Source organism: Myotis lucifugus, unplaced genomic scaffold, assembly GCF_000147115.1.
Source record: "Myotis lucifugus unplaced genomic scaffold, Myoluc2.0 scaffold_34, whole genome shotgun sequence".
Classification (NCBI taxonomy): domain Eukaryota; kingdom Metazoa; phylum Chordata; class Mammalia; order Chiroptera; family Vespertilionidae; genus Myotis; species Myotis lucifugus.
In genome coordinates this window covers 669500-692331 of record NW_005871082.1, presented here as the reverse complement: position 1 = coordinate 692331, position 22832 = coordinate 669500, and the positions used below count along the sequence as shown (strand labels likewise).

Genomic DNA, 22832 nt, shown 5'->3' with positions numbered 1-22832 from the left:
GTTTATTTATTTATTTAAATTTATTTTTTTTGGTGTTGAGTTTTATAAGTTCTTTATAAATTTTGGAAATTAACCCCTTATCAGATGTATTATTGGCAAATATGTTCTCCCATTTAGTGGGTTGTCTTTTCTTTTTATTGATGGTTTCCTTCGCTATGTAAAAACTCTTTAGTTTGATGTAGTCTCATTTATTTATTTTTTTTCTTTTCTTTCCCTTACCCAAGGAGATATATCAGAAAAAATATTGCTATGAGAAATGTCTAAGACTTTACTGCCTATATTTTCTTCTAGGATTTTTATGGCTTCGAGTCTAACATTTAAGTCTTTAATCCATTTTTAGTTTATTCTTTTGTGTGGTGTCAGACGGTGGTCTAGTTTCATTTTTTGCACATAAATGTCCAATTTTCTCAATATTATTTATTGAATACACCAGTGATGGCGAACCTATGACACGCGTGTCAGAGGTGACACGCGAACTCATTTTTTTGGTTGATTTTTCTTTGTTAAATGGCATTTAAATATATAAAATAAATATCAAAAATATAAGTCTTTGTTTTACTATGGTTGCAAATATCAAAAAATTTCTATATGTGACACGGCACCAGAGTTAAGTTAGGGTTTTTCAAAATGCTGACACGCTGAGCTCAAAAGGTTCGCCATCACTGTAATACACTATCTTTAGCCCATTGTATGTTTTTGCCTCCTTTGTCAAATACTAATTGACTGTAAAGGTGTGGATTTATTTTTGGGCTCTCTGTTCTGTCCCATTGATCTATATGTCTGTTTTTATGCCAGTACCATGCTGTTTTGATTATTATGGCCTTTCGTATAGTTTGATATCAGGTAGGGTGATTCATCCAACATTGTTCTTTCTCAATATCATTCACCAGGTTAGGGAAGTTTTCAGACATTATTTTTTCAAATAGGTTCTCCTTCTGGTTCCCCTCTTATGCGGATGTTGTTATGCTTCATGTTGTCCCAAAGGTCCTTTAAACTATCCTCATTTTTAAAAGTCTTTTTGCTGCTCTGTGTGTGTTTTTTCCTACCTTGTCTTCCAAATCACTGATTCCATTCTCTGCTTCATCTAGCCTGCTGCTTATTCCTCCCATTATTTCAGATATGGTATTCTTCGTTTCTGACAAGTTCTTTTTATGGTTTCTTTATCCTTTTTCATGCTGTTGAGCATCTTTATAATCATTACTCTGAACTGTGTATCTGATAAATTAGTTACTTCTAATTCATTTAGCTCTTCTTCTGGAGAATTATCTTGTTCCTTCATTTGGTGCCTGTTCCTTTGTTTCTCCATTTTGGCTGCCTGTTTGTGTTTGTTTCTATGTATTAGATAGATCTGCTATGACTCCCAGTCTTGGTAGGGTGGCCTTATGTAGTAGGTGAGCTGTGGGACCCAGTGAGGCAATCTCCCTGATCACCAGAACTGGGTGCTCTAAGAATGTCTCTTGTGCACATTGTGTGGGTCCTCCTATTGTAGTTGAGTTTTGATTGCTATTGACCCATGAATGCATGGGCTCAACACTCGGGCTGGCTGACAGTGAAGCTCAATCCGCAACACAGCATGCAGGCTGCTGTGCAGGTGCTGATCACGCGAAATGGCATTTGTCTCAGCAGGTTCTGGTGCCTGCCAATATCTCCCTGTGGATATGCTGCTTGTGAAGCTTATTGGATCCTGCTCTGTTGTTGTCCGAAGCTGGCCACTGGGTGTGTTGGCCTGGGCCTCTTTGGAGGGACTCTGGTGCAGGACAATGTCAGATACTCTCTGTGATTGGCCCTGGGCAACCTGTTCGGAGCTATCAGCAATCCACAGTTTATGGCTCCCTCTACTGGGCCTGGCTACATGTGGAAAGGACCAAGCTGCAGGCCAAGGTTTGCTTTTACTAGTCCCAGGCCCAGGAGCTGGAGAGGCAAAGATTCAAAGCACCCATAGATCCGCCTCTGTCTGTAGTCTGTCTGTTACTCTCAGTCACTTATGATTGGCTATAGTCCTCAGCAGGGCATAAGCTCCACAGGGTGGGGTGAGAGGGATTCCAACAGGTAGGGCTATTGCTTCCCCCAAGGCTAATGCTGCATGATGGGAAAGGTCTGCCTGAGGAAGATGTCCTCTGCAGTATGAGGGAATGATTCAGCACAGGGATCCAGGCAGCTGTCTTCTCAGCTCTCACCCCAGAGCCACTAACCTGGCACTCCTCACACAGCTCTCATCCACTCTGCCCTTCCTCTGCTGGAGCCCAAGGTGAGTGGCTACAAACAAAATTTGTGCATTGGCCCTTTAAGAGGGGGCCTGCCTTTCTAGCTGTCTCTCCTTGTCAGACAGCAACCCTGCTTCTTTTTCCAGCCAGATGTTATATGGGCACCTTTCCCAGTTCTGGTGCTCTGGGATGGGGAGCCTGGTTTGAGGTTTAGACCCCAGACTTCTTACAGGGAACCCAGCAGCTGAGATATCCCTCCAGAACTTCAGCTGCTGCTGTGGGAGCCCTGCCAGCCCTCTCACGCCTCTACACTTCCAACCAGTCGCTATGTGGTCTCCTCTTTAAGTCCTGGGTTGTAAGTCTTCTCTCCAGCTAGTCTTCAGTTAGTTATTCAGGATGATTTTTTAATATTTTAGTTGTAATTCCAGTTTGGTCCTGGGAGAAGATCAGTGTGGTTCCCAACTGCCATATTGGACTCCCCCCTGGGCTCACCTTATTAATATTCAGAAACCTAAGATGCCAATTTAATCACTCATATAACCTTGACCAACAACTACCTAATTACCGCCCTTTATGCTTTCTGGAAATATGCCTGGTAGAGTTTGATCCATGGAAACCATGGGACCCTTCACTTAAGGGCACAGGAAATTTCTGGCTATGTGATACTAATCATATCCTCACCCTACCTAATGGTGGGAAGAGATCTACTTAACCCATTTGGGTCCTCAGGAGAAACCCCCAATCTCACCTCCTTTCTGTCCACTGCATTAAAAAAAAAAGAAAATGAAAGAAAAAGAAAAAAAAAACCCTGGAGAGAGAAAAAACCTGTGCCCTAAGAGAGGTACAAATGAATAAATAAAACCATTATTATTTCTTTAATAAATATTTTTATTGATTTTTAGAGAGAGAGGAAAGGAGAGGGAGAGAGAAAAATCAATGTAAGAGTGAAACATTGATCGGCTGCCTCCTGCACACCCTCCACCAGGGATCAAGTCTGCAACCTGGGCATGTCCCTGACCAGGAATGGAACCAACAACCTTTTGGTGCATGGGCTGTTGGCCGACCAACTAAACCATATGGGTCAGGGCACCCTTTATTTTCAAACTCCAAGTTTGATGCAAAAGTCTGATGGAAAGACAAAATATTTGGTTGGATTCAAAAATAGTTTTATCAAAAAAAGTTCTAAAAAAACAAAAAACAAAGTGGTCTCCCATTTAGTCTAGTAAAAGCAATACAGTGTAGCAGGTGCTCAAATGCTAGGTTTCTTTTGGCCAACAGTGTTTACACATGTCACAGGCCTCTGAATAGGTTGCATCATATGAAATTGCCAGTATTTGACCTTGTTTAACAAGTGGCAACTTTATATAGTTCATCCTAATATAAATTTTTTCACATACATTCTTAGTTCATTCTCACACCTGTGAAGTAGGTACCCTTCTCCCTCCACCTACCCCCGACACACGTTTACAGATGACAAAAGCACGGAGAGGTCAAAGAACTTGTCCAATAATATCAACTTCTTTGTAAATGATTCAAACGTGTGGCCGACTCCAGACCCAGGTTGTAATCTCTGTGATGCACTATTCAAAACACTGCAGAGTCCTGGGCCGTGCTATTGGGGATAGAAGCAGTTTCTCAGAAATAAGCCAGTCCCCTAAGAGTTTCACTATGGCTAAACCCGATCCCAAGTTTCAGCCCTGTGTCAGGTTTCCTGGCCATCCTCCCCAGCGCCTCCTATCCCTACCTTGAAACTGAGGCAGACTGTGCTCCCTCCTATCTTCCTAATGCTCCTTACTAACCTGTCCAATCCCCATCCACTCACGCTTGCCCTGTGTCGCCGAGCTCACATCCCCTAACAGCCCCTATCTAAGCCACTAAAATTGTCATCACCCCTCGAGTTCCTGATGTTTACCATAACATTGAGGTGTTATTCCATGCCCTACCCGTGAGGATCCCTGCACTGGGGAGAGTGGCAGTCCCACTGCCAGATCCGGAATAAAACTAAGTGACACCAGCAGCAGGGCAGGATCTACTGGCCACTCCCTCAAATATGGTTAGCAGCTGTCTTTCTGGGGCTTTAACCTGTAGGGGCTAAAAAAATATTAACACTTTTCCTCCCACTCGCTAAGTTCTGGGTGGGCTAATAATCAAATGACCAGAGACAGATTAACAGGAGAAAATAAAAAATTTAATAACATGTGTATGGGGAATTCACATAAGCATGAAATCCAGAGACAGTGAAGCAACACTGGGTACATAAGACATTTTGGACAATGGAGAAAAGGGGTGGGAGGTGGGGGGACAGGGGTCTTAGATTTCAGAAGTGAGACTAGGTGGTTTACAGGTAGTTGAGGAAGAGTGGGACACATGTACCTAAGAAGTGGCTGCCCGAAGCCCTCTCTTTACCATCCTTAAATTAGGCTAAGGCAGCATCCTAAGATCTCCTTCCTAAAACAGGTTTTTCCGTCTGAATCTCTTGGGCAGGAGAGGGGGAGACATAAAGGTTCTGAGTCTTTGTTTCTTAATAAACAGCTTAAGTCAATAGCCCAAAAGGCAGCTTCGGGGTTGCAAAACTTCGGTTCCCTTCAACCCTCCATCAGAGTCTCGGTGCACTCCTGGTTTGAAGTGTTCTGAGGACAGACACCCTGAGAAAACTGGGTGCAGGACGGCAGGTGTTTCTCCGGTCTCCACGCCCAGCAGGGGAGCTGGAAGTCCGGGGGTTACTTCCAGGCCTTCCTCCCCACGCAGACCTACCTGGAGTCATAAACATTTTGCCCATAATCTGAGGGGTCCCGCGTGGGGCCGGGGCGAATCCCTTAAGCGCTAGGCCCTGGCTCTCCTTGCGCCCCAACGTCGCAGTGGGAGTGGGAGCGCCGCAGGGGAGAGCGACCTCGCGGGAGTCCTCGCCCGGGCTGGGGAGCGCCTGCCGGAGGGCTGCAAACTCCCCATTACAAGAATTTGCTTGGGGCTGCGATGGCGACAGCGGCGGGGACAGAGGGTGGGGAGGGGGCCAGATCAAAGGAAGCGCGGAGGAGCCAGACCTCCGGAGAGGGCGGGGGACCCCCGGGCGCTGACCCCGAGAGCCGTGAGCGCTCAGTGCCTGGGTCTCGGGCCGGAGAGGGCGGCGCGCCGCTCGCCCCCGCCCCCGCGCCCCCGCGGCCCCCGCGGCCAGGCTGAGCCGCCTACAAACTTCGCGGGAGCGGAGCTCATCGAGAGGCACTGGAGGAGCGGCTTTGGAGAGCCACGATGCCTCGGTTCCCCAGCAGAGCAGGGCTGTTCTTCGGCTCGGTGCTGCTGGCAGCGCTGCTGGCAGAGGGATGGGGACTCCCCACGAAGAAGCCGAGGGGTTCCCGGCTCCGGAGCCAAGCGAGGCTGGCGGAGGTGAGTAGCGGGCGCGGGGCTACGTGCTTGGTCCCCCTCCCGGCACGTCCTCTCTGGCCGCTCGGGGAACGCGGCCCGGACAGAGCAGCGGCCGCCCCGGGCGAGGGCCAGGTGCATGGGGCCTCAGGAGCCCCCACTCCCTGGGCTGTGTGGCGCGCAAGCCTGGGGAGCAGCTTCCCTTCTGTGCCGAGTGAGGAGCGTAGACACCCCGGAAAGGCCCGGCGTCCGCTCGTCGCCTGGCCCTAAGCGCACGTCTCCTGCAGCCGCGCTGGCCAGGTGCGCCCTCCCTCTGAGGGTGCGAGGGTGGCAGAGGAGTTGATGAGGTTCAAACGGTCAAGGTGCAGCCTCTTAAATCTGCAAAGGGTTTGGGCCCCTTTGGGCATGAATTGAGACAAGTAAGTGGGGTCCTCCAACTTGCTGGGTGTGAGTAGTCCGCCAGGTAGGGACCTTTATATTATTATGAACTTAGAAAAGCAGAAGGGATCACCCAGGCGTCGGGAAGCACTTTCTGGGTGGCCTGAGAGTGGGCCCTAGGGGTGGGTGTAGGACAGGGGTGAGACCTTAAAGAGTGATGTTAGTCGTGGAGAGAAACCATAGTCTGTTGAAACCTGTGTCTGCTGTCACCGGGGGATCAACAGTCCAGCTGTTCCTTCCTGGACTGGAGTGGACATTCATCCCCATAAGGACAAAACCTGCTGGACTCGTTCCAAGGTATGCAGGAGTGGGCCTGCGTGGGAGGGGTCCTGGCACCTCCTCTGCCCTGAGCTGTTCTTGGAGGAGGTCAGAGCAGTTCTTCCCATTTTGCGGATGAGGACACTGAGGGGCCCAGACAGATGTGCTGGAGATTGGTGAGTGAGTGAGAGCCGAGCTTGGGACACACTATTAGTGCCAGGCTGCTGAGGCCCTCCGGGGGCAATGGGACCAAAGGGCCCCCAGCCTGCACTTCAGGGGGACCTGTGTGGACCAGGGTCTGTCCATCTTTTTTCATTATTGCCCTTCCCCCCAAGGAGCCTTTTATTTATTTTTAAAATATATTTTTATTGATTTCAGAGAGAAAGGGAGAGGGAGGGAGAGAGAGAGAGAGAGAGAGAGAGAGAGAGAGAGAGAGAGAGAGAGACATCAGTCATGAGAGAGTATCATTGATCAGGAATCAGACTGTGACCTCCTGGTTCATATAGGTAGATGCTCAACCACTGAGTCACACTGGCCAGGCTAAGGAGCCTTTTGGGCATTTTTTTCCAAGTGCTCCCCGCCAACCCCCATGAAAGTTTAACTGTTTGAGTCCCAAGCAGCGCAATCGCGCTGCTTGGTATTTCTCGACATAAAATAAAACAAGCGCTATCACGCTGTTTGGGTCTTTTCGTACTCATTTAGAGAAAGCGTGGTTGCGCTGTTTGGGATTCTTCGACAGTATTTTTTCAATACCCCCTGGGACTCAAACGGAATCGTATGTTTTCTGGACATAAAATCTCAGCAGCGCGATCGAGCTGCTTGGGACTCAAACGGTTAATAACACAGATAAACCGTTCAGGTACCATGGCCCTTTGGAGTGGTACAAACCATTGTAACATCTAAGATTTTATTTTTTATTTTTTGGCCCCTGAGATCCAATTTTCCCCCTGTTGAGACCCACTACGGTCGTTTTGGTCATATAATTCTTTGTTGTACATTGTAGGGTGTTTAGCAGCATCCCAAGCCTGTTAGATGCCTATTGCATTCCCTCCCTGACAGAGCCAGACTTTGCTAAATGTTCCCTGAGGGACACCATTGGTTGAGAACCCACTGCAGTCCAGAGCAACTAAACAGCCTCTGGCTAGTCCCACTTCCTAATGAGAGATGACAGTGGTCATAAATTAATTACATTGGCAGTTTTTCTACTCATTTGGCTAAATACTTTCTATTTTAGTCTTACTGCTTTGTATTGTAATTATTTTTAGTAGGTTTGCCAGATCTTCCTCCAGCAGAGAGGATGAGTTATTTCAGAGCCAAAGTCATATCCCCAGTCCCAATAGGGCCTGGATGAGCCCTCAACATGTTAAAGCAAATTAGTACCATGAAGGAAAAAACAGAGCTTGGAGCCCAGGGCCTGGGGTTCTGGTCCCAGGGGGTCATTAACTCCTATGTGAGTCACCTTGGACAATTTCCTGACATTTAAAATGAGGGGGCAGGCCCTAACTGGTTTGGCTCAGTGGATAGAGCATTGGCCTGCGAACTGAAGGATCCTGGGTTTGATTCCAGTCAAGGGCACATGTCCAGGTTTCGGGCTTGATCCCCAATAGAGGACGTGCAGGAGGCAGATGATGGATGATTCTCATAACTGATGTTTCTATTTCTCTCTCCCTCTCCCTTCCTCTTTGAAATCAATAAAAAAATTTTTAAATGAGGGAGCTAAGTTGCCTTAGGCTGCATGGGTTAGTGGTTAGAGTGTCCTGCCCCTTCCCCCACCCTCATCACCCCAAAGATCCAGGGTTTGATTCCCACTCAAGGGCACATACCTGAATTGCGGGTTCCCTGCCCTGGTCGGGCACATGCAGGAGGCAACTAATCAATGTGTCTCTCTCACACCCATGTTTCTCTCTCTTTCCCTCCCCCTCCATCTCTCCCTCCATCCCTTACACTCACTTTAAAAATCAATGGGAATAATATCCCCAGGTGAGGATTAATAACAACAACAAAAATGAGGGGCTAAGTCATCTCCTACACATCAAAGGTGTTAGTTAAGGAATTGTTGAGAGAATACAGACTGCTATTCTAAGGGCCTTGGTCAGAAATGACCAACTCAAAGCCCTTCATGAAGAAACTGAAGAACATACGGAAACCCATCAGATCTAAAGGTGTAGGATGCCTGAGGGGGAGTGAGCATTCCCTGGGCCTTGCAGAGTTGGTACAAAGACTTTAGTGATGTTATTCCACTGTCACACCATTCTGACTTGGGCATTATTCCCCTTTTCCAGATGAGAAAATCGAGGTGCAGAGATGTTAAACCTAGCTGGGATTGGGAGCCAGGTCTGTCATTTCAAGAGCTACCAGTCCACTGAGGACCTTTTGGTTTATCTTTGCATGCCATGTCCCAGCCCTCTCATTCAGTTTGAAATCATCAGCATCGTGAACAAAACATGCCACCCCCTCTCTGGGCAGGCCTGTTGCTGAGACCCCGTTTGCTCCTATAGTCCAACGGGATGGCATGCTTGGTGTGAAAACACAGCACACATACATGGGTGGCACCGTCGTTGCCAGGGGCTGGGGCCAGGCAGTTTGTTACAAGGGAGCTAGACAGGCAAAGAATGACACAGCTCAGCGCATTGGGTGTCTTCTGTTCTAGTTAAGATCAGACAAGCACCCAGCAGCCACTGTGCCTAGCATTTTGTGTTTCTTGTCTTGTTATCCTCATTATAGGGACGAGGAAACTGACAGTGGATCCAGTAACTAACCTACAGTCACACAGCTAGTAAGTGGTGAGCCAGGATGCAGACCCAGCTTTGCTTAATTCTACAGCCCTGGGCTGTAGTCTGACACGCACCACTTCCTAGGCAGGCAAGGAAAAACCTGGGGGTTGGGGGGGGGGTGTTGGGTACTTTGGGCATAGCTTGGGCCATGCTATTAGTGTGCAGTAGAGCAGCCGTCGCCAACCGGTGGTCCGTGGACCACTGGTGGTCTGTGAGGTCCGAAAGGTTGGTGACCGCTGTGATAGAGGGTGATGAAGATTAGAATGGGCAAGAGAAGAACTGAGAGGTCCTCTCTTCCAGGCCGCAAGGACTGTCCTGCACGAAGGGGTCCCTTGTGGGGCAGAACTGGGGAGATTCCTGCAGCAGCAGCAGAATGAGTCTCTACTTTGTGTCCTGGCCAGTGTGGTACAGTGGGTTGGGCATCATTCCGTGCACTAAAAGGTTGCTGGTTCCATTTCTGGTCACAGCACATGCCCGGGTTGTAGGCTCAATCCCCAGTAGGGGTCCGGCAGGAGGCAGCCAATCCAATGAATGTTTCTCTCTCCCTCTCCCTTCCTCTCTCTCTTTAAGCTATAAAAAAAATGAAGAGCTAAGCTCAGAGGAAGGAGCCTCCAAGCCTGGGGCCGGCATGCACAGGATAGGCGTGTTTAGTTAGCACCTCAGTCCTGGTCCATTGTCCAGCCAGTTGCCTGGCGCAGGGGCTGGATGGCAGGAGGGGCATTGTGGGGTGAAAGGTCTCACCTACCAGGTGGGTGACACTGAGAAGCAGGTGTCTTCCTGCAGCTTGGCCTCTGACCCTCAGAGGGGAACCGGGTCTCCGTGATGCCGAGCCTGTGGTCTGGCCTCATTCCTCCTCCAGACCATTCTTCTTGCTCTTAGAGTTCGGGACCCCTGGAGAGCTGGTTGTGGGAGAGAGGGAAGGACAGGAACGGGCAGGCTCCTGGAGGCTTGACTGCTCGTGGTTCCAGGCAAGTCCCCAACCTCACTGGCTCTCAGTCTCCTCATCTCCTCCTCCCTTTGGCTCCTCACTGGCTTGTTATGAGGATCAAAGGGAAAATGGATGTGAAAAGCAGAACATCCTGTTCTAGTGTTTTGTTCATCACCACACTCAGAGTGGCAGGCAGTGAGCCAGAGGTGCAGCCCCTGCCTGGAGTTGGCAGAGCACGAGGGTTAAGAGCACAGAGTCCAGCCAGACCACCTGCCTCAAATCCAGCTCTGCCAGCCCTTCTGACCCCAAGCACGTAACTTCACCTCCGATCCTTGACTGCCTCGTCTCTTAAGTGGGGAGGATGCTAGTACCTGCCCAAGGAGGTTGGAGTCGATACATACAGAGAGCTTGACCGGACCCGCTGCATGGTTTGTGGGGCCCAGTGCAGAATGAGAGTGTGGGCCTCTGAGCATTTCACAACGGCGACAGCAGAGCATCAACCATGGGTCACACAGCCTGAGCCAGCCCTGGTGCTGGGAGGGTGTCTCTGTCAGGAGTACTCTTATTACAGGGAGGAGCCAGGTTGGGCTGGGTGAGGCTGGTCCACACCAGCGAGGAGAGTGAAGGAGTGAAGTCCAGCCCCCTCCCTCTGCCCGTGGTCCGCTAGCCTGGCCGAAGAGGCAATTGCTGTTGAATGCTGGGTGACTGTGTGCGCAGCCTGTCTCTGTATGAATGGGCTCGGGCCTCAGCAGCTGGGGCTGTGGGGAGGAGAGGTGCTGGCCTGCATCTGGCAACTGGATTTCATTATCCGGAACAAGTTCCCGACCCCGAGGCAGAGAGGAGCAGGGAGAATGGAGGAACTGGAGGGGCTGAAACAGGTTAGCAGGCAGGTGCGTGCAATGCAGGAAGGCTTTGTGGGGATGAGGGCTCTTGTGTTAACTGGGAACACATGGGTCAGGCTGCTGGCCAAGCCTGGGAGGGCACATGTAGGGGAGTGTGTGTGTGTGTGTGTGTGTGTGTGTGTGTGTGTGTGATAGAAAATGGAGATATAGCTCAGTACAGGCATGTCCCGTTTTTCGAAAGTTCACATTGCGCCTCTTCACTTTACAGAACTCACATCAGTACCTGTTTTTGCTAACTGAAAAGAAATCCAAGAGGATTTTTGCTTTTATGAAAAAAGGGGGAACATATAGCAGCAATAAAAATATGGTAGGAAATATTTTTTTAAAAGGTGGAGGGAGGAAGCAAAAATAGCGTTCCGATTTTGTCTTGCCGCAAGCTGATACAGGGGCGGTGCGCTCCCAAGCAGCGAGAGAGCCACTGCTTTTATTACGTTAGAGTTTGTTTCGGTTTGGGGGGTCTGGCAAGGCTGGAGACTTTCCATGTGAATGAATGGTCAATGAATGGTCACTGCTTCTTCACCTTATACCATTTCTCCTTGTGAAAGGTTTTGTAGAAAGCCCTACTTTCAGATAGTGGGGAGAACCTGTGTAAATTCTACATCTCAAGACTCTCTGGGTCAGGGGTCCTCAAACTACGGCCCGCGGGCCACATGCAAATACAAATATTGTATTTGTTCCCGTTTTGTTTTTTTACTTCAAAATAAGATATGTGCAGTGTGCATAGGAATTTGTTCATAGTTTTTTTTTTAAACTATAGTCCGGCCCTCCAACGGTCTGAGGGACAGTGAACTGGCCCCCTGTTTAAAAAGTTTGAGGACCCCTGGTCTGGGTAATGATTCCATCCCCCCCCCCCACCATCACAGAATGGAGTTACATATTTGCACCTGCGTGAAACTCCACGTGCAAGCTTAACAGGTGGGGGCAATGTCCTGGGGGCATGACAGGTGTTCTCACACAGGCAGGCGGAGCCTCAGAATTAATTCACTTCAGAACATTGTGGAGTACAGTGGGGCCTTGACTTACGAGTGTCCCGACTAACAAGTTTTTTGAGATACCAGCTGTCTCTCAGCGATTTTTTGCATTGAGTTGATAGAGTAATTTGAGTTAACGAGCTCCTTAATGAGCTCGGTCTCAGAACGAATTAAACTCGTAAGTCAAGGCCCCACTGTATACCTGCCCAGGTCCTCCATCAGCCGTGGCAGGTGGAAGGTCTTCAGACCAATTAAGATGTAAAGAGCTGACACAGTGCCTGGAGAAAGAGGCACCTCCTCTCTCCCCGCTCTGAGAACCATCCGTCATCACTTCTAAGTAACATTCACCAGCTAACTGCCACGCCATACTTTGAATTTAATTAAAAAGGGTCCGTTGCTTGCGTCTATAGACCCTTATGGCATACAAATGGTTCATTGCATGCTTGCCACATATGAGGCACCTCATGAGGCACCTCATGTTTCCTAACTGACGCAGGGAGAAACTTGGGCAGATGAAGTAAGCTGCCCAAGGCCACACAGCTCGTTACCACCGAGTTCAGCTGCCAGACAAGATGATGATAGTGGGTGTGCTTTGTAAATGCAGAGGTGGTTGCACCGATGCATGGAGTTGAGATCAGGCAGAGCTGAGTTTGAACCCGAGCTCTGCTATTGTAACCTTTGAGACTTTACGTAAATCCTTACCCTCTCTGGCCTCCATAGCCTCGTCGTTCACATAGTCCCACTCATTCCTCAGGATGCTGGCATTCAGTTAAGCCCTCAGCAGTAATTTATTGAGCTCCTACAATATACCAGGCACCGTGCTAGGCACAGGATACAGCATGAACAAAGCAGACAGAAATTCCCACTTTCACTCTATTTGGAGTGGGTGGCAGAAGGCACGTAAAAGGCCTGGCCCATATGTGATTAGACAGGGGTCACAGGTCATGGCTCTGGGGCTCAGCCCATGTGCCCTCAGGCCTTCCAGTTGCCAGTGTCCAGCTGCCTGAGGGTGTTCACTGGCACTAGGGACGGCTCTGAGCTGTACATGGCAGCCCGACGTACCTGCCTGGAGAGCAAACTCTCCCCCACTCCAGCAGCCCTTAGCCAACGACTGGTGGAGTGGGTAGGTAGACAGCCTAGCTCCCCTCCTCTGGGGATAACGGAGGCGTCTAGGGGGATTGAGCTCCAGTTGCCCACTGTGGTCACCAGCCAGATGGAGCATTCTTTTTTTAAAAAAATATATTTTTATTGATTTCAGCAGAGGAAGGAAGAGGGCAAGAGAAAACATCAATGATGAGAGAGCATCATTGATTGGCTGCCTCCTGCATGCCCCCAACTGGGGATCGAGCCTACAACCCAGGCATGTGCCCTGACCAGGAATCGAACTCTGACCTCCTGGTTCATAGGCTGATGCTCATCCACTGAACCACACTGGCCAGGCATGAAGCAACATTCTTTATTAGCTGCCTCCCTTCCCTGATTGCTCTCTCTCCACCCTCCCACCCCGCCACAGTGTCTCCTTGAGATCAGATCACCTGCCACTTGCCCTCGAATCCTTGTGTCTGGTTCAGCTCTGAGGGAGCCTTAAATTAAGACCAGATGTCGTCGGCCCCCCCCCCCCCCCGCCACTGCTCTCTGCTCCACACCCCAGAACCCCCGGGGGCTGGTGCACCGAGCAGGAGGCGCCACAAAAAGGGTGGCCTGTGTGGCTAGGATGTGTAGCCAGGGCTTTCTATGGCTTTTCTTCATCACCTGGTCCGACCGGGCATCAGGGAGAGCTGGAATTGAACATCCTCAGCACCTGCGAGATTCCAGCTCCTGCCCATCTCCTTTCCCATTTTATAGAGAAGGACACTCGCAGAGGTGATGTGCCCCGCCAGGGTCCCGCAGTCCAGATGCCAGCCACCGCCACGATTCAGACCCAGGCAGCCTGACCCTAGAGCAAGAGAGACTGCAGGGCCAGGCCGAGGTGGGGCCACAGCTGCCCTGGGACCAAGTGATTTGTGCAGGAGCCTTGGAGCCAGGCATCTGCATACCACAGAAGGGAAAGTCAAAGGGGAGAGACTTTTCCAACCCAAGAAAAGAGAGTGAGAAACTAGACTGATTAAGCCCCGGGTCTGTGAAGGGGACTCTCAGTGCTCCGGCCTATAGTGTTAGAGCATAGTGGTTCAAATTCTATATGTCTGTGTGCCCTCAGACAAGGTACTTGCCCTCTCTGTGCTTTAGTCTCCATTGTCAAAATGGGAATGGCAGGAGCACCTCCCCTGAGGGGTGTTGGAAGGATGAAACGAATGCTTACGTGTTTAGAATAGTGGTTGGCACACAGTCAATGCTGTGGAAGTGTTTGATAAATAAAATTCTGACTCCAAGAGACTCTGGGTAGGAATTATCCTAATTTTACAGATCAAGTTGAATGAGCTCGTGAGAGGCAGAGCTTGGATTTGAACCCAAGCTGGTCTGACTCTCCAGAACCCATGTTTCTCAGCCTTACCACACTGCCCGGGTGAGATGGGAGGTGGGCTCAAGGCTGTGGCAGGGTTCAGAGTAGGCTCACGGCCCCTGAGGCTTATAAGGGTAGCTCTAAACAGTGCTCTTTCTGCTCTGGCATGAATACCTGGGCAATGGCTGCAGCCTGGAGGTAGGTGGATGGCCCAGTGTCCCACTGTCTGAGCAGATGGGCCCTGGAGCAGGAGTCAGAGACAACTAGGATCGACCTTTCACCTACTACCTGTGCCGAAGCAAGGATGGTGCAGTGTGGACCCCGTGGGCACAGGCTGGTGGGGGGAATTAGCTGGCAGCCAGCCAGCCATATGAGCAGCCTGGAATAGGAAAAGAGACCAGACCCAGGTGGGCAGGCAGAGACAGACAGGCAGCTGTGGTCAGAGATGCTAGGGAATCCAGCCCCCACATGGGCCGCTCGGGAAGGCCAGGCAGTGGGGAGCTCTGAGGGGAAGGGCCCAAGCCTGCTGCCACCTCAGAGGCCTTCCTGGGGCTTCCTTCTCTGACTTGTGCTGCAGGAGGCTGTTCTCCGATGACCACAGCCTGGGGGATTCTCGGGCAGGCGGCCTGCAAACTGCACTTTGGAACCACTGCCTTCCCTCTCTGGGCCTGTTTCTTCCTCTGTAAAATGAGGAGGATGGACTGTTTCTTCTGTGTGCAGAAACCTGATTTCAACCCTCCCCTCATGCCTCATATTGGCTCTTTGTCCAAGTGCTTTGTGGAAACAGCCCCCCTTATCCTATGAGGCCTTAAAGCTCTCATGTTTGGATATACAGTCACGGCAAGTTTGTGATCTGGTCACACCCAGCCTTTTTTGGGTCCACATGGGGCAATCCCTGATCTCAGTCACCTCTCCCACCCCGTCTCTCCCCCTTAGGTTTCAGCCTCCCAAGATCCCGGCTTTCCTAGGGAAGAGGAGAAGACCCCACTCCAGGCAGGGCCACAGAGACGCAGGCACTGGGTTGTCACTGAGCCAGCAGCTCTGACCCCAGAAGACACAGCCCCTCCTGGGACCCAGGAGGACACCCCCTTGGTTCTGGAGCTGCAGACGCTGCCAGGATTGGCCAACACGGACTTGAGTACCCCAAGCCCCGATATCCAGGTGAGAGCTGCAGGAGGGCCATGGGCCCAGTGGGCACCAGGAGAGGAGCTGGGCTCAGGGGCTCAGCTCTGAGGTCAGGCGTCCTGTCCGGCCTTCCTTGGAGGTGCGGGTGCTGTGTGGGGTTGGAGAAGTTGACTCCCCATGTTGTCCCCATGGAGTTGTTGGGGGAGGACCTGCTTCTCCGCTTTTAAGCTGCAGACCATGAGCAACTCATGGGACTCCTAGTCCATAGCAAGGGACAAACAGCCCCAACCTGGCAGCGCTGTCATGGGGACCAGATGAGCGGAGACTGCTTCTTGAGCTGCAAGGGACTCTGGAAATCTCGGGGGGAGGGGGGGAAACCTTGTGGAAAAGCCTGAAGGTCTGATCCCCACCCAAGCCCAGCCCCTTATGCAGTCCCCTGAGGGGTTGAGTACAGTGGGTGGGGGATTGACATGCCCCACTGCCAGTCCTGAATCCCTAATGGTAATAATTCTGCATTTTTGTGTAGCATCTACAGTTAGAAAACACTTTCACTGAAAGAGAAAAGTGTAGAACATAACTATAAAATTGTTTGAGTATATGTGTGTGCACATGTGTATATATATATATGTAAAACTGGGAACGTTAATCACCAAAATGTTCTCCGTCGGTGATGGAAGATGGGCAACGTTCACTGCTTCTTTAGATTTTGCTGTTTTCCCCCCAAATTTTATTCAGTGACCTCAGATTAATTTAACCCCAAATGATGTTTTTAAGGTTCGCTTTTACATAAATGATTTCATGTTTCGTTTTCCCTTCCACATGTGGTGAAAGAGAGCCCCTGCTCGCCCCCCAGGGGCTGCCCTGGGAATGTGCTGTCTCTGCTCTCATTTTCTGGTTCTACAAGGAAGAAATGGAGGCTCAGGGCTGTAGTGGCCCCGGAGGCTGTGCAGCCTGCAAGCCGGTGAAGCCAGAATTCAAAGCCAGCTTCTCTGACACTAGTGGATCTCTGCCCTGGCACCCGCTAGAGCCCCCATGCTTGGCCCCATCTAAGACCAGTTACACCCATGTCTGAGGTAGTGTTGGGGAGTCTAGGACCTTCAGGGGATTCTGACGCATAGCCAGGTCGTAAGCTGTGACCCCATGTGCCCGGGAGGCCAAGAAGGTTGGGCTTCTTCCTCCTGCCCTTGTCCTATTCCCTCTCCTTGGTGTCCAGCTCTGAGCCTCCCTCACTGACCGGCCTGGAGTCTGTCTCCCTGCAGGTGACCATCGAGGTGGTGGAGGACCCCCAGGCCAAGGTGGAGAAGGATGTGCTGGCCAAGCCAAGCAATGTCTGGCCCTTCGGCTGGCTGTCTACCGCCATGGAGACCTCCAGGTCCCTCCTCCGGGACTACTTGAGGGGCGAGGAGGCGGGGTCCAGTCTCAAGGACAGAGCACCAAGAGAAGAGGAGGAAGCAGAGGAGGAGGAAGCAGAGGAGGAGGAAGCAAAGGAGGAGGAAGCAGAGGAGGAGGAGTACCTTACAGGCTATGAGTACAGTGAGAGCGAGGACCAGGAGGACAATGATGAGGAAGATGACAACAAGGAGCAAGACTGGCTGCACCCCTTCAGGGACTTCTACGGTGAGCACCTCCATCTTGGCATCCCTGGTTGCTGCCCTCCAGGTCCAGAGTGGAACTGGGGGTAGAGAGAAGGCTGAGAACTTCCTGGGCAGGGGCAGCTGGTGGACCAGGAGCTTAGGCCTGTACAAACACCATCATCCGCTGAAAGGTAACATCACCCATAGCTTGCAAAGTTTTTGCCCAAAAAACATTTGACCCTCACAACAGCTCTGAGATCCCCTAAGCAAAACCGACATATTAATATTATGTATATATATTCATATCTGTCAGCTTCCAACAAATTGCAAAATATTATAAATCCCACCACTTGCAACTGACCTCATTTTCAGACTATGAGGGTTTGAACCCCGACTCTGCCACTTACCAGCTGAGTGACATTAGGCAAGTTACTAAACCTCTCTGTGCCTCAGTTCTTTCCTCTATAACAGTGGTTCTCAACCTTCCTAATGCCGCGACCCTTTAATACAGTTCCTCGTGTTGTGGTGACCCCCAATTTCATTGTTACAAATTGAACATAATTAAAGCATAGTGATTAATCACAAAACAATATGTAATTATATATGTGTTTTCCGATGGTCTTAGGCGACCCCTGTGAAAGGGTCGTTCGACCCCCAAAGGGGTTGCGACCCACAGGTTGAGAACCGCTGCTCTATAAAATGGAGACTAGCACAACCCTTACTACATAGGATTGGGTGTAGAGGGTATTAAGTCAGTTAATACAGTTAAAGTGCCTGCATGTAGTGAACACAGTATCCGCTATTTTGATTAGAAAACAGTACGATATAGTCTGTTCAGAAAATATCACCTGGAGCCTGCCAGCCCTCTAGGCAGCCATTTATATTTTTGCACATTGTAGTTCAGGATTTCCTGGGTGCAGACCATCTCACACATATTTGCAGCCATTCTCCCTAGAGCCTTGTTGTTTTGTCATTGGATGGAGGTACCTATGATTAAGACTAAGTTATAGCAGCCTGTTCCCAATTTCACCAAAATAATATAAACTAGCAGGCAGAATTTTCATGACTGTCAGCTTTTCTTCCATTTATTATCCTTAAACTCTTGGTGCCAGCCTGCTCGGGCCTGCCAGGAAGTGAGGAGAGCACTGGCTGTGTCATTACTCTGGGTTTCCCCAGAGAGCCCTGGGCCCTGCACAGCCAGAGGGGTGTGGGTGCAGTCAAGGGTGTTCCAAGTCTCTCAGCAGGACCGGGCCCCTAACGTGGGCAGCGGGGACATTCAAAAAAAAAAAAAAAAAATATATATATATATATATATAATTTCAGAGAGGAAGGGAGAGAGAGAGAGAGAAACATCAATGATGAGAGAGAATCATTGATCAGCTGCCTCCTGGGTGCCCCCTACTGGGGATCGAGCCTGCAACCTGGGCATGTGCACTTGACTGGAATCGAACCTGGGACCCTTCAGTCTGCAGGCCGACGCTCTATCCACTGAGCCAGCTAGGGCAGGGACATTCTTTAATAACCCCAGGAGAGTATTGTCATCCTGGGTTTTGATTGACATAAAAACTACAGCTCAGAGATGGAGGGGGACTTGCTCAAGGTCACCCTGACAATGGCCAGATGGCCTCCAGCCCAGATACCGTTTCCTCTTTGTTGCTGTGTTGGCATAGAGTATGTGCTGGGGGTTGTGCTGCCTCCCTAGGGCCACCTCCTGCATTTGCACAGGTGTTCACTGCACAAGGGGTCTGAGAGGGGCTGAAATCTAGCCCCTGCTCCATGCACTAGGCTTGGGGCCCTGCCTCGGGTTGCATCCTCCTGAGAAATTTAGCAAAAGGCGAATATTCTCCAGTGCAGCCTGTGGGCTGTGCTCACTCCCCCGGCTCCTTGCCTTGACACAGATGATGAGCCTCCACAGGAGTGGGGCCCCTGGTCTCCGTGCAGCGGGAGCTGCGGCAACAGCACCCAGCAGAGGACCCGGCCCTGTGGCTTCGCCTGCACTGTCACCCAGACCAAGGACTGCGACCTGCCCCACTGTCCTGGTGAGACGAGCCACAGCTCCTGCACAGAGAGTGGCTTACACACCGTGCTTGGTCCCCTGGGAATGTGGGCATGGGAGCCTTACACCAGGGTGGTCTTGGGAGAGGGGATGTGGGAGCTCACAAACATGGTGGTCCTGCCTCATCGCAGGCCTGTCCCAGATGCTGTGGGCACCAAGCGCCTAGTGAGGGCTGGGCTTCCCCATCGGGAGCACAGAGGTGCCTTGGGACGCCACCAGCCTGACCTCCTCTCTTCCCAAAGGCGCCAAGGACAAGGACCCCTTGGACTTACCCAGTGAGGAGTGGCCATTCCTGGCCCCCAATGCTACGGATATTCTGGACTCAGGTCAGTGGAGGGCTATTTTCTCTCTTTCTCTCTCTCTCAGCATTTCATGGGCAGAAATCTCACTTCCATCCATTGAGGCAGAGAGTACATTTTCCAACAGGAAGGTCAGCCTCCCCAGAAGGGCGCCCTAGCGTGTGTGACCCCTCTGGACAGGCCCATTGGCCTCCCCAGCTTTATATTCCTGCTGGGAAGGTCTCCATGGGAGCTGAAGAGCTTGGAGACCATCCTGTGGGGCATATTCTCCCTGGCAGCAGGATGGGAAGGAGACATTCTGGCTACTCCTGAGTCACCCTTTGAAGACTCCTGGGCAGGCTTTGTCTGGGAAGGGGGTGCTGCCAGGAGTGGACCGGGGTCCAGAACTCTGGGACTTCTCCCTCCAGCAGCCCGGAGTAGGCCACGCCTCCACCAGCATCACAGCATCTGGGTCCCTCGGTCTCACCCGCCCCTTGCAAGGAGCCAGGAGGCTGTGGATACCACCTCCCACACCTCTTCCTGCCTGTGCAGAGGAGGCCCCTGCTCAGTGCCATAGCAGCTCATGGTTTCAAGGGGTCAGAAGCCACATTTCCCAAGGCAGAGAGATGGGGGAGGGCAGCCACTGGGGGCCCAGAGTGGCAGAGTGACTCACCCAAGGGCATATGGCCTGAGAAAGGCAGAGGTAGGTTTGCCATAAGAACAAGTGCAAACCTACTTGTGCCCCACCCTGTATTGAAACATTTTCTTACCAATTTGTTTAACGGTTCTCCCTGCTCTCACCACCCAGCTCCTTCCCCAGGACCTTTCCTACCACCCAGCGTTGAAAGGAACAGCACCTTAGCAGAGCAGAGGCCATCGGGGCCCCTCCTCTAGCCCCTGGGCCTGCATCTATTTTAAACCAGGGCCTCTTGCTTCAGGTTGCCTGGTGTTGTGTGGGAGCCCCTGTCTGTCAGCAGTGCTGTCCGGGAGCTCCCAGTTCTGGCCCCTAAAGCCTTACCTGGCCACACCTTTGCACCAGCTGGGGCTCTGGCCTCCTCTCCACCCATTGGCCCCACCCGCCACACCACGGGGCTGACCCAACTTCCCCCACTTCCCTGCCCTCTGCAGGTGTGGACCACTGTGAGAAGTGGCTGAACTGCAAGAGCGACTTCCTAGACAAGTACCTGAGCCAGGTGCTGCAGGACCTGCCCAGTTGCCCATGCACATACCCACCGGAGGCTGCGCACAAGGTCATGAGCTTGCAGGACAAGCGGACCGGCCGCAGCGTCCAGTGGAGGGACGCCAGTGGCCCGGGAGAGCGCCTGGACATCTACAAGCCCACGGCAAGCTACTGCCTGCGCTCCCTGCTGTCCTCGGACAGCAAAACGCTGGCCGCCCAGCACTGCTGCTACGACTCCAGCTACCGGCTGCTGACCCGGGGCAGGGGCGCTGGCGCACCTCACCTCATCAGCAGCGAAGTCTCACCTGAACTGCACTTCAAGTTGGACAAGATGCCCTGGATCATGTGTAAGGGCGACTGGAGCCGCTACCACTCTGTGCGGCCCCCCAACAACGGCTGGGCCTGCCCTGACAACCCTCCCGAGCCGGAGTACCTGGCCCAGCTGCAGGAGGCCAAGGAGTACTGATGAGAGGGCTGCTGTGCTGAGCGCTTCCCTGGCAGGCCCCTGTCCCTGCCCCTGCCCAGGCTGGGTGAGTGTAAGGGCTTAGCCTGTGAGGCCTGTGAACTCCAGGCTGGTCAGCACCCAAGTGTTGGGTGGGGTTGGGGAGACGGTACAGGGTGTACAGGCTCAGGGTGAGGGGAGGAGCTCAGCCCAGGGTCCCTGTGGGGGCTACCCTCCTGCCTGCTAAGAGGTGCTGTCCCACCCTGGCCGCTCATTTCCCTCCCCCACCTGGGAGCTGGGCTCTCCTGCCCTGGTTCTGCACACCGGTGTGCGCCAGGCTGTCCACTCTCCACACAGCCTGGTTCCCAGGACCTGCGGTGAATCACTCAAACCTCCAGTCCCGAGGGCCAGTCCTTTCATCTCAGCCCCCACAGCTGCCCTTGGTCAGCCCTGGGTGACCAGCCCTCATTACCTCTGAGTGGCTGCACGTGGCCCTCTTGCCTGCTGGGAGCCACTGAGCAAAAGGGTTTTATCCTCAGCTCCGAGCTGCCTTTCGGCGGACACCACTTCAGTCCGGGGCTGAAGCTCTCAGTGGACAGACAGGCTGAGGCGGCCAAGCCAGGGCAGGCTCCAGGCAGGGACAGGATCCCAGGTCAGGTCCCCTTTGTCCAGCCCACCTGTGTTCTGTCCAGGTGGTGGGAGATGGCACTGCCCCACCTGGGGGAGTGGCAGCTTGTCACAGCAGCCAGGCTTGGGGTGGACTCAGAACCAGCTCAGGAGGTGCGGCATGCTCCTGGTGCCCTGGTAAACCAGTTCTCCGGGCAGGGAGAATCCTTGAATGTAGCATCTGGGCAACTTTTGTGGTATAAATACTCCCACCATGGCCCATTCCAGGCTCCCATGGTGACGTCGTTGAATGCACTGAGCTCAGAGTTGGGGAGACAAGCACAGTCTGCTCCCCCCACACACCTTGTGCCTCTTCCTACCTCCCCTCACCCCCAACCACACTGCCATGCCTTCCATGGGGCTGAAATGCTGAAGTCCCAGCCGTCCCTGCTCACAAAAGCCTCCGCAGGGTAGGGGATTTCACTGCTAGCCCCTAGACAGCGGCCTCGAAGCTCTCGGGATCCTCAGCAATAAAGCACTTTACGTTCCAATTCTGTCTGTCTGGTGAATTTGTGGCCCAGCAGAGCAGCGTGGGTCGGAAGCCTTTGCTACAGCCCACGCCGAGCTCCCAGCTCCCACGGGTTTTGTGTTTCGGGTTTCATTTGTGACTGCCTCACCCAGCTGGGCAGGCCGAGCTCCTGGGTGCAGGGATTTGACCAAACTCACACTTGCAAAGGGCTGCCTGGGAAGCACATTCACTCTGTTTTTTGGTCAAAGAGGTAAATTGCATTTACTCCGGAGGAAGTGGCCCCACTTCCCCAGGTAACTTGCTGCAAGGGAATCCAGCACAGAGTTGCCCAAGCACTATACTTATAGGATGGCAGAGAGGGACCTGGCCCCTGCCTTAGTTGGCACCCTTACCAGACACTCCGCCGTCACCCCGGCCTTTGGGAAAGGAAAGAGACGCACCAAGGAAACAGAAAGTAGAATGAGGCAAGGTGTCTCCAAGCTGCCACTTGGAGAAGCCCAGAGAGCCACATGTTTCCGATTAGCATCACAGCTCGAGGTGAGTTTATTAGTCTGGTCCTGGACCACAGTCTAAAAATACTCCAGTGCAATTAGAATATTACAGGGTCAGAGAGGGCAGGATCTCAGGTCACCGGATGGAAGCCAAGTTCACTCTCTCATCTGTAAAATTCAATACAATTAATTAGCAAAGACATGTTTTAATTATTTTTTTAGCATAAACTTAAAAAATTAGAGACATCCCAGAGTCTGTTTTCACAGAAAACTGCAAAT

The 22832-nt window shown here is 51.9% G+C and overlaps 1 protein-coding gene across 1 annotated transcript; it reads left to right on the top strand.

The window, feature by feature from the left end:
* The first annotated feature begins 5450 nt into the window (after positions 1 to 5450).
* Positions 5451 to 22084, top strand: ISM2 (isthmin 2). Its single transcript, XM_023752536.1, has 7 exons — positions 5451 to 5585; positions 11070 to 11168; positions 15209 to 15433; positions 16657 to 17014; positions 18870 to 19010; positions 19270 to 19353; positions 20434 to 22084. Exons 1-7 carry the CDS (start codon positions 5451 to 5453, stop codon positions 20949 to 20951), a joined length of 1560 nt encoding a protein of 519 aa, XP_023608304.1. The 3' UTR covers positions 20952 to 22084.
* The last annotated feature ends 748 nt before the right edge of the window (positions 22085 to 22832 follow it).

What these genes read in the sequence shown, in the direction of transcription:
- ISM2 (XM_023752536.1), top strand. Translation starts at nt 5,451, where the DNA reads ATGCCTCGGTTCCCCAGCAGAGCAGGGCTGTTCTTCGGCTCGGTGCTG. An exon ending in CGACCTGCCCCACTGTCCTG is followed by an intron (nt 19,011 to 19,269) that starts GTGAGACGAGCC and finishes CTCTTCCCAAAG; the next exon opens with GCGCCAAGGACAAGGACCCC. An exon ending in TACGGATATTCTGGACTCAG is followed by an intron (nt 19,354 to 20,433) that starts GTCAGTGGAGGG and finishes TGCCCTCTGCAG; the next exon opens with GTGTGGACCACTGTGAGAAG.